The sequence below is a fragment of the Nannospalax galili genome, unplaced genomic scaffold (genome assembly GCF_000622305.1).
Source record: "Nannospalax galili isolate Female #2095 unplaced genomic scaffold, S.galili_v1.0 scaffold976, whole genome shotgun sequence".
Classification (NCBI taxonomy): Eukaryota; Metazoa; Chordata; class Mammalia; order Rodentia; family Spalacidae; genus Nannospalax; species Nannospalax galili.
The window spans coordinates 1309359-1321059 of NW_008339381.1; the positions used below are offsets into that span (position 1 = coordinate 1309359).

At 40.8% G+C, this 11701-nt stretch overlaps 1 protein-coding gene across 1 annotated transcript in view; it reads left to right on the top strand.

The window, feature by feature from the left end:
- Pter (phosphotriesterase related) overlaps positions 1-11701 on the top strand; it is an 86097-nt gene extending 74396 nt beyond the window's left edge. Inside the window, exons 4-5 of the mRNA XM_008833890.3 lie at positions 5276-5416; positions 11411-11701. Coding sequence (XP_008832112.1) covers positions 5276-5416; positions 11411-11621 — 352 coding nt within the window. The 3' untranslated portion in view covers positions 11622-11701. The remainder of the gene's footprint in view (positions 1-5275; positions 5417-11410) is intronic.

Here is an 11701-nt window from a genome sequence, read left to right on the forward strand (position 1 = left end):
AACTCACAGAGATCCACCTGCCTCTGCCTCCCGAGTGCTGGGATTAAAGGCGTGCACCACCACGCCCGGCTTCCTGTAACTTTTATAAACATTAAAAGAGCAAAAACTTTATTAAATACCTGTGTTTGGATAGGAAGTGTTCCCCCCAAAAGGCTCATGTGTTGAAGACTTGGAGGGGAATAAACTCATTCATAAATTAGTGATGAGTTCATAGCTGAATGAACAGATAGAAAGCCGGACTTGGAAGAAGTAGGTCACTGGGGCATTTTTGATTGGTACATCTTGTCCCTGGACCCTCCCTCTTTCTCTTCTGCTTCCCAGCTGCTATGAGGTGAGCAGCTTTGCTTCTCCATGCATTCTATGTCAGGATGCTTAGCCTTGCCCCAGGCCAAAAGCAGTGACCATGGACTGAATTCTTCTCAGAAACAATGGGGATAAAGCTTTTCTCCTCTGAGGTATTTTTGGTCACAGCAATGTGATAAACACAACCTATAATTGCTTGTTACATGTTGATTTTCTGGAATTATCTATAACTCTCATCCTACCCCATCATCAACATCTGATAGCATTTTCTTTCTTTCTCTTTTCTTTCTTTTTTCTTTTCAGGGCATGATCATTGACACTGATTTTTTTTTTTTTATGCTGCATTACATAAGGCCATTTTAATGCAAGCAGATAATGTAATTTGAACCCATTTTCCCATACAGCCTGCCACCCTCTCACTTCTCACTCTTCCCACAGTTTTTCTAGCTCCCCTATACAGGTGTACTTCCATGTCATCTGTACATGCATGATTTTATGTTTATGTAAAATCCAGGACCCACAAATGAGAAAAAATATGGTATCTGTCTTTCTGAGACTGATTAAATTCACTTAATAGAGTTATCTCCAGTTATGTCCATTTCCCTGCAAATGATGTAATTTCATTCTTCTTTGTGACTGAAAAATACCTCTATTGTGTATATCAGCCACATATTCTCTCTCCATTCCTCTGTTGACAGAGACCTAGATTGTTTCTGTACCTCAGCTCCTCCCTGGCACTGGTTTCCTCCCATGGATTTTTCAGTGCTTTTTTCTTCACTAAAAACAATTTCAATGAATTCATTTCCAAATCATCTTCACAATAACACTTTGCTATCCATAAAAAAGTTGTATCACCAACTGTCAGAAAAATAATAGTAATAACTGCATAAATAGGTAAAGATATGTATATATGTATATAGCATGACAGCAAATTTACCCCCTTTTAAATTTATTTTTCTAGTATCTAAAATATCAGTTTAATTACTTTACTCCTAAAAACATCTTCTCCATATGGGACTGTAAAATTTTAAAGAATGATTTACAGAGGATCCAATTCCCTCAAAGTCACACTTCTTTCTACATGTCTTTGTCCCAGAGTTTACATGTATGAATGTCATACATGTATGAACATCATTGGACAGTGTTAATCTCCCTGTAGAAGGAGATGTCTATGGTGACAGTCATACAACAGCTACTTGAAATAAATCAATTTACAAAGATAAAAATGATTTCATTTTGGATCATAGCTTTTGAGGTGCTGTCCACAATCAGATGGACCCATGAGATTTAAAGTCTAAAAGAAGGCTATACATCTTGATGGGAGCATATGGCAGAACAAAGCTCTTTAGCTCATAGAAAGAGAGGAAGAAGGGCCTGAGGTCCCAATACCCACTTCAAGAGGTGTGGTCACTGACTGGAAGACCTCCCACTAAGCCCCGCATTTTCAGGGTATCACTCTCTCTTCATGTGCAGGAGCTGGGAGCTTAACCTTTAACACATGAGCCTTTGGGGGACCAGTGTCCAAACCATAGCAGAATTGCTATTGATTCAGATGGAGAGGAGTGCGTAGGCAGCCAGTGTGGGTGACCAATGAACAGTTCCATTTGAATCACACTAAGCTTGTGTTACACATCCAAGTGATGCTCACAGGAAGCCAGCCAATCTGACCTGGTAATGGAAGATGCCTCTGTGCTTCTTAAAACATATAAAAGGCTTAGAGCAATGTGATGCTCTTAAGAAGAAAGAAAGCAATACTAATGACTAACATGGTTCCTTCTCTGTGGACCATGTCTTTCAGTTTGTCCAAAATAACTTTAAGGCTTAATCTTACTATATTTACTATATTCATTATACTCTGATCTGGGAATTAAAGTTCTCTACAAGCTAATCCTTTCCTGTCCTTCTGAGGTTTTCCCTTCTTTACCCATATACTACCCTTTAACTGTGGGGAGGGATCAGACTTCACATTTAAAAATGAAATGTACTGGGGCTGGAGAGATGGCTGAGTGGTTAACAGCACTGACTGCTTTTGCAGAGGACTCAGGTTAGATTCCCAGCACCCACATGGCGGCTATGAACCGTCCTTAACTCCAGTTCCAGGGGAATCTGAAGCCCTCTTCTGACCTCAGCGGCATTGCACAACACGGGTGCACTCACATATATGCAGGCAATACACTCATACATATAAATAAAATTGTCTATTAAGGAGAAAATGCACTCCCTTTTGGTCTTTTTGAGACAGGGTTTCCCTGTAGCTCCAGCTGCCTGGAACTCACTCTGTAGACCAGGCCAAACTCACAGAGGATCCACCTGCCTCTGCCTCCCAAGTGCTGGGATTAAAGGCATGTGCCACCACGCCTGGCTAAATAAAATATTTTTTAAAAAATGAAATGTACTATGTGTACATTCAGTCCATATAATTTTTGAAAATGTCCACTGAGTGAAAAAGTCTTAGCAGTAAGAGATGTGTAGTGTGATGGTTAAGATAATGGGTTCCAGCTTTGAAATGCCTTTAGATGAATTAGCACGTGGAGGCCAGAGGTCAATACTGGGTGATATTCCTCAGGAGTTCCACCTTGTTTTTCTCTCACTGGACTTGGGGCTCACCAACTAGGTGAGGCTGCCTGGTCATCAAGCTCTGGGATCCTCCTGCATCCTCCTCCCTAGCATCAGAATTACAGCACATGCCACAATGCATTACTTTTTATGAAAGATCAAACCCAGGTCCTCACGCTTCCTCAGCAAGTGCTTTGCCAACTGCGCTATGGTCCCAGTCTCTAGTTTTTAGTTTCAATTGAAACTAAGACTGAAGATTTTCCTGTGGCTTTATACTTACTCTGGTTTTTTGTTTTACTTAAAATGTAGAAAATTCAAGACAGTAGGCTAAAAGAAGTAAAAAAGGGTTAGGATTTTTTAAAAATAGGAGTTGAATCCAATCTATCAATGCTTCTACCATCCTCTGGCTTCCCCAATCCAATACCTTGCCTAAATAAGCTAATTAACAATTCAAATTTGACTCAAAAGGGAGAATACTAAATCTCTTCTCCCTTATGTTATTTTAATTATGTATATTTTGCTTTTAAGCATGGTTCTTTGGGAACAACAGAATATGTTTACTACAGAAAAACACATTCTTAACCTTGCAATTTTGGAAGCAGAAGTTTGTCTCCATGGTAAGATGGTGGGAAAAGAGTAACATTAATAGAAGATAGCACAGCAGTAGTGCACATTTTGGAGTGTAAAGGAAAGGCTTCTTAGCCTCCCCTCCTAGAACAATGCTGTGAACTCTGTTATGTTAAATTGGTGACTAGGAGAAAAGGGAGTCTGCCACACTAGATCTCAAAGTAGAAGTCAATGGTCAATTCTCTGGCAGTGTCTAGAGAAGCAGGTGCCTCTTGCACCCACGACACATGGCTTGTGAGAAAGGCTTGGAAAATACCTCCAACTACTCAGTAGCAGATTCGTAGACATAAAATAGTGCTTTAATCTTTGCATCCTGAGGTTGCTGGTCACAGAATATCAGTGTGCATGTGAACTTAAAAGACAAGGATTGTCAGGCATTTTAACTCTTCTCCAGGCCAATTTCGGATCCAATCACTTCCTTCCCTTAAACTTTTTAACTCCCTTTGCTAAATGTCTAATGACATGCACCTCCTTATATTATTCTCCACATTGCATTCTGGGAGGATGTTTTGATTCCTTCCGATTTATCCATGTGATTGAATGTCTACAGTGTTATTTGGGAGTTGATATAATGCATCCTTTTTTAGCTGTTATAATCTTAATTTCTCAAAATAATTTTCTTTTGTTCCACCCTCTGTTTTGTAGCCTGTACTTAGATTTTTCTCTTTCCTAATTATTTACATGGTTGCATCCTAAAATAGTGAAGCTTTTAATATGATACCTATTTAAATGACAAGACTGATAAATAATAAACTTTATTTAAAAATAATCATATAAGAACATAAATGTGTATGAGTGGTGTATGTGTATGTGTGTGCATGTGGAGGTCTGAAGTTGATGTTGAGGGTTTTCTCAATTATCCTTTACTATTTTTTCAGACAGTTTCTTATTAAAATTGGAGCTCATCAGTTTGGGTAGGCATTGGCCAGTGAGCTCCAGGGGTCCAGCTTCTTCCTCCCCTGACCCCCAGTCCCGAGGTTACAGATGCACTGTGCTGCACCCAGACTTTTTAAATGTGAGTGTTGGGGGTTTGAACTCAGGTCCTCGTGCTTCTGTGGCAAGCACTTTACCAACTCAGCCAGCTCCCCAGCCTCCCAAAATATATATTTTGTAAATGTCATTCCTTTGAAAAAATGTGGAATGATATTCATATAGGGTTTGGAATTAATTTCAGAATCAGTTTACCATTTTTACAAGAAAGTCACCCTCCTACCACTATACAACAGACCTTCCTATTTAGCCAGACTAGTGTAACTCACCTAATTCACCAGAGAGCACCAGATTCCTTTGATGGTTTCCATAATTCACAGCAGTCTTACAGGATGAAAATACAGTCCAGAAAGGCTTCTCAGAAGAAGGTGGGCCATGTCCTAAAAACAATGCTGAAGGATAGTTTTAAACTTATGCTTGAATAATGGCAGAAAAATTAAAACGGTCCCCAAGAATTTGGGAATGGAAACTTAACTTTGACCAGGTAGGTTGCCTCATTTCTGGTAACAAATTAAACTTAGTATTTCATAGTCACACATTAATAGCCAGCCATTATTATTATTTTGTGTGGGGGGTGGGGAATGCTCGTGCAATGGTGCATGAGTGGAGGTCAGAGGACCAAACTTAGGCTGTCAGGCTTGGTAGCCAGTGCTTTTACCCACTGAGTCATCTTGCCAGCCCTCAAAGTTTTTTTGGTAAACTTAGACTATATTTTAGTACACACTGTATTTAAATTCCATATTGTACATGTAGAGAACATTCTCTTAATAATAGCAACATGTCTTCTTGCTGCCTTTAGGTCTATATTTAATAAGAAGGAGCTGCTGGAGTTTGCTGAACTCGGGTCCTATTTGGAGTATGATCTCTTTGGTACAGAACTTCTTCATTACCAGTTCAATCCAGATATTGATATGCCTGATGATAACAAAAGAATTCGAAGGTAAATATGCTGAAGTCTCTCACAGCATTCTCTTTTGCCAGCCCTTTTGGCTTGTCATATCTGGGTGAGTATTCACAAAGATTTGGAAAATAGTAACAGGCTGAGCCACAGCCTTGGCAGAGAAAAATATAGCTAGCTGTTTCAGGGAGAAAATCTCCCTATATTATTTCAAGAAGAAAATGAGTCATACTAAGTAGGCTAAAGCTTAACAGAGCCTTAGAAGTTCGATGGAGATGGACAGCTGACAGGAAGCAGATAACACCCTACTCTTGCCATAAGAAAAGAATGAAAGCCATTTTCCCCCTTTTGCCCCAATGAGATCAGCTCTTCCTTCCTCATTCTGATCACACTACGTTATGGCTTCCTACAACTAATATTTCAAACGCTTTATTAAGAGCTTATTCATTAAAGGGGTGATCATTACTTAAATGTTAAAATGCAATGTGGAAACACCACAAAGTCATGTAAAGTGCAACCTCCTCAAATTGCCTAATGTGTGGCAAAGCAAATAACTGTAGAATTCATTCTTTTCAGAGTCAAAGATGGCTGCCTGGTTTGGGCATGGTGAAGATTGAACCAACCGACGTAGGAAATCTGAGAGGGAAGCAGATCAGACGTTGACGAGGAGCACTAGTCTAGAAGTAGCTAAGCACTGTTGTCCCTAAAATAACAACTAAGACCAGGATATGAAGCTTAGAGCAGAGGCTGGGGCTGAGATAGAAATGTGAGCATCACTGGTTTAGATGAGACTGTCCAAACCATGGGACTAAATAAACATTCAGAGAGAAGAAGGAGAACAGAGACCTGGGGACACAGCTAATGAAGGGACAGTTAGAACAGCCACGAATGAGCAGGTAGAGAAGTTTTTCAAGCTGGTAACATTGAGGGAAATGTAATAGATGTCAGGAAGGAGACAAGCTTGCTGCCAAAAGCCTGAAACACCTATAAAATATACCCGATGTCAAGTGAGATCAGGACTGAATGATAACCACTAGACTTCACAGTTTCACAGTCAGGAAGCGTGGGGCTGAAGGGAGAAGCAGAAGGTTAGGAAGAAGAGAGTGTAGAGGTTGCTCTGTCAGCGTGCAGTAGTAGAAGGAGGCAGTGGGAATCTAGAAGACACCAGGGTCCAGGGAAACTTGCCAGAAGTTGAACAGTTTACGCACTAGGAGCAAGAGCTGGGGTGAGACAGTGGCAGAGGCTGGATCCAGGGAAAGAGTTTAATCCCACAGGGTTGTTACAGCATTTATGTAAAATAAAGTCAGAACATTCAGGGAACATTCAATGGGTATTCCCCCAAAACTATCTGAAGACATAAGAAATAAAAATCTAAGCTTCCAAGGAAACAAATAGGTGGGATCTGGGGAACAAGCCGAAAATTGAGAGGATTTCTCCACTGAGATAAGAGAGTAGGGGGCAAACAATAATGTCGGTGCAGATAAACGACCTAGGGAAAGGATCAGGAAACTGAGGCCGCATAACCTTGTGTTCTCTCAGAGGCTGTCTCCTGAGAAAAAAGGAGTGGCTTTAAGGCAGGACCTTGCAGAAGGAAGTGTAGGAATGGCCGCTGGGTTGAGTGCATGATTGTGAGAATCAGTTAAGGCTGGAAATCACAGTTGCATGACTGTGGAATGCCACCAGTGCACATGATTTGCAGTGTTTTCCCAAAAGATGTTTTGAGCATTGGTTGTAGTGTCCATGAAGCACAGTGAGTAGAAGCAGAGAACTCCAACACTGAGAGAGATTGGAGTTGGGATGTTTTTCTGAAAGATGTAGGTGATCACCAAGTGAACCCAGAGGGGTGAGAAGTGAAGGTCATGGAGTTCAAGCTGAAGGCAAGAAAGTGTGAAAAGAAATTTGTACACATATAGGAAGAACAGAGCAAGTGACTGGGGGCTTTAATGAAGTGAGTGACTATAGACTATAGATAGTAGAACAGGGTTAGGGGAAACAGAAAAGAGACTGTGGTCACCATGGGAGACTGAAAATTAAGATTTCAAAGAGGAAGCCCTTCTTCATGATGGCAAGGACCAGGGTATGAGTATGAGGATAGAAAACTGTGAGGACAGGAGCAAACAAAACCAATGCTTGAGAAACACTGAAAAACCAAACTGAAACTCAAGTACCAATAGCTGAATATGCATCCAGTGGGCTTGAAGGTAATTCCTCAAGCCAGTGTTGACTTAGAGCATGCTTAGGATTGCTTCCCCAGGAAGATGACCTTCTGCTACCCCTGTGTTTTGGCATTCCTCCTTAGATATGTCAGTAACAGTAAAATATGCTTCAAGTTCAATGTTTAAAGTAGTGACCTCCTATGTGAGCAAACTACTTCTTCTAACCCGACGAGTGAGGCTAAGTCTACTTTATTCTTAAATCAGTTCTTTGATAGATTCTTTGTTTTTTTTTTTCCTGTGTGACTACATATATATGCTTGCATGCATGCATCTTTGAGGGGGTTTCAAATACACATGTGTGATGTGAATGTGGAGGCCAAAGTTGCTGTTGTCTCCCTCATAGCTCTCCACTTTATACAGTGTGGCACAGTCTTTCACTGAACCCAGAGTTTGCTGATTTGTCTGATCTAGCTAGCCAGCTTGTTCCAGAGATCCCCTGACTCTGCCTCCGAAAGCTGGGATTACAGATGGGCCAGTAACCGCCCACCATTTTTATATGGTTGTTGCGGATCCCAACTCTGGTTCTCGTGCTTGTGCTGCAGCTGCTTTCCGGCTGAGCCGTCTCCGGGGCCCCTATTGCTTCTTTACTTTTTCCATGAGTTGGACTTCCCTGATCAGGAACACCCTTAGTGTGAGTAAACAGGTTTCACTAAGGCCCTACTGATTCGGCCGTACTCAGAGGTAACTTTCTTTGTGCACAGACACTTGGACTTTAAAGTAAGATGTGATAAGCCTTCTTTCATTATCTCAAAAAGAATCCATGCTGAATGCCCTCAATACATTTTAAACTCAGTTTGGAGATGGGAAGTTCCCACTCTGGATGAACTCTTTGTTCCTAGCCCTCTTTGTGCTACAGAAGTGCATCTTTTACACCACTCTGCTTTCTGTGAGGTGCCCAAGCCTTCCCGAACAAGAGCAGGGAGCAAGCAGTAAAGACAGATCTATGATGACGGAAAGATGGCTGACAGCCATTCCTTCTTTGCTCATTTTGGCTATTAGTTCAAGAACAAAAATTAATTTTGTTTATCTCTTATTTGGTCAAATGTAAGCATTCTGAAAGTATTAAAAACACCAAAATATATGTAAATATAAACGTATCTGTACATATGATGTGTGTACACATGTGTTTGTATGCATGTATGTATACTTAATCTTCCTTAAATCAATACCATGCATTTGCTCACTGTATCTGGCTAATGGTAATACCTGAATGATTTGGGGGTCATGTGTGTTTCCATCCTGCACTGCACCCATGTCTTGAGCACTGGTTAGCATCTGTCATGGGCAGTCTTTTTCTAACCATAGGAACCTGAGATCTTCAAGTTACAGGAGCGGAGAAGCACTTCTGCTTACCTCTGCTTTTCAGCACCAGAAATTCTGCATCTAACACCTGCTTTCAATCTTACTCTCTATTTCTCAAATCTTATTATATCTCTGCCTTTTCACACTTTGTAGTCTCTCTCTAATATTTGTTTGCAAAACATGAACTCATTTGTGTTGCTATAATTACTGTGGTTTTTTTTTTTTTTGACTTCTCATCTGTAGTGGTTCCTCCTTTCTGACAGTTTCCCTATAACTCCCATTCTTCGGCACAGTGGCATACCATGGGAGATGAACTCTCTGTGCAGACATGTTCTAGCATAGTCCCATCAGGATTGGCTTATGATTCTGGAGCCAGAGCATTATCTTGCTCATAAGACAATATACCTCCAGATTCTTGACTTCATAAGTTTGAAGAGTTTCAACTTTTTTAAAGAAATGAATTTGGTCATAGTTCAGCTAAACCAGGGACTTCTCTGTAACAGTGTTACAATTTTGTAGGGCTCCCATTTTTAAATAGGAGCATCTTGTCCATCATATTTTTTTTTACTGCTTCCGAATTTGATAACTTTGTATTTCAAGATGTGACAAGGGCATCTTTAGAAGAATGTGTTTATCCACATGTGTCTTTGTAATAATGAGATACCCATAATTCTCAGTTAAGCAAATGCTCTACCACTGAGCCTCCTCCTCAGCACCAGGAAGAATGGTTGTGAATTTCTTTTGATAGAGAAAAGGTGTGATATAGCTGAGATGGTCCTGGAGTTGGCTGAGCCCAAGGATGAGCTTGAAGTCCTGCTCCTCCAGCTTTCACCTTGGGAGTGGCTGGGACTACATTACAGGCCTGTGTGCCTCCCCCACCCCATTTTAAGTGCTGCTAGGGATTGGGCCCAAAGCCACTGATAGGCTAGGCCTGTGTTCTACCTGCTAAACTACATATGAAGCATGAGCTACCACAATTCTCAGATAATGAAAAAAGATTTAAAACCATGAGAAGAATGCTCAGGAAAAAAAATCAGGGAGAACTTAGGGCCTAAAAGCTCCTGAACTGACATTCCTTTGCAGTGATGGATCAAACTATCCCCCTGAGGTTCAGCATTGTATATGCATTCTGTCAAGTCTTTCCCTTTTTTTCATAAATGATCCTGTAACTCTGTCTTAGCTAATGCCCTGAACTACAGTTTGATACAAAAGTAAGTGCAGATCAGGACTTCAGGGCCAATTTTAACAAGCCACATAACCTTGGTGGCACAAATGGCCTTGTACTTGTGGGACAGGCAGGACACCCATGTGTGTTTGCTGCATCGTGGTTTCTTCACAAAGCACCGTGATTGGTTCTTCTCTTCTGTCACTCACGTTCTGTTGACCTTCAAATACAAGGTAACTGGTTTTAAAGGGTGGGTTCTCAGAGGGCAGGGCTTTTATGCCTTGGATTTTTTTGTGTGCAGTTTTGCTTCCCATAGTAGTTATTAAATAAGGCCCATGCTTAAGAATGCCAATAAATGCTATCTACTTATTAAAACAAAAAGAATACCTCTCAAAAGATCACCTCCAGAGGAAGGCACAATCTATCTGCCTATAGCCATTTGGTACTTTAGATACCCCCAGAACCATACAAGAATCCCAAAGAAATGACATTGTCTACACCTCTGACATCAAAGGCTCATAGCGGTCAGGACAGACACTGTCCAGAGTTCAGACACATACAGATGGTGGCTGTCAGGAGGTGACTCATACTGCGGATTACAGCACTTAACCAAGCAAAGAGGATTACATTTTTAGACAATAGCTAGGAAGCTGTCTGTTAGTCAATGGAATATGAATTTAAAGGAACATCTTATTATTTTAGCAGTCTTGTTGGCAAGGAAGGAAGATAGGGTAAAAACTTTTGGTTAATTTAGTCTAATGCTCAGCGTCAAAATTCCTGTAGACCTCAGAGGGACAGATGGTCTGAACACAGAGACCTCTGCCAACTCCACGTCATTGACTCTGTAACCACACATCCTCTGCCCTGCACTTGAAAATCAGCTGATTTTACTCTTAGTGTTTTATTCATAGAAGATTCCTTTTGTTTCTCTATTTTAATCAAATGCCCACCGGCTTTAAAATGAGAGAGGAAAAGTGATATCTCAGCCTTGAGTCTCCTAAGACAAGCATTTATAGACCAGAGCCAAATATAAAATTATTCTGTGAACTGTTATTGAGGTCATTCATTCAAATGGCACAGCATTGGAAGTTCTCTTTAATGCAGGATTGCCAGACAGTGTCAGAAATACCACAGACTAGAAATTTCTATGTGCACAAAATAAGGATCTTGTTCTTACTAGAGTGCAGCAACATCTTCATCTTTACCACACGATGTTTGCTAAGGGTCTCCTGCCACAATGAAAGGTAGAGTTTTTCCAATTAGCACAATATGTTTGGGGGTAAAAGGTTTAAAGCACTCTGAACATGTAAAATGTGAGACTGATGGCATGTAATGAGTTAACGTTCCTCACAGGGTACGCTTCCTGGTGGATGAGGGCTATGAAGACCGAATTCTCATGGCACATGACATACACACGAAGCATCGTCTGATGAAGTATGGAGGTCATGGCTACTCTCATATACTCACCAACGTTGTTCCTAAAATGTTACTTAGAGGTATAACTGAGAACGTACTTGATAAGATACTCATTGAGAACCCAAAGCAATGGCTAACCTTCAAATAGGATGGTGGTTTAAGAATGTAGACCTTAAGGCTGGGCGTGGTGGCACACACCTTTAGTCCCAGCACTTGGGAGGCAGAAGC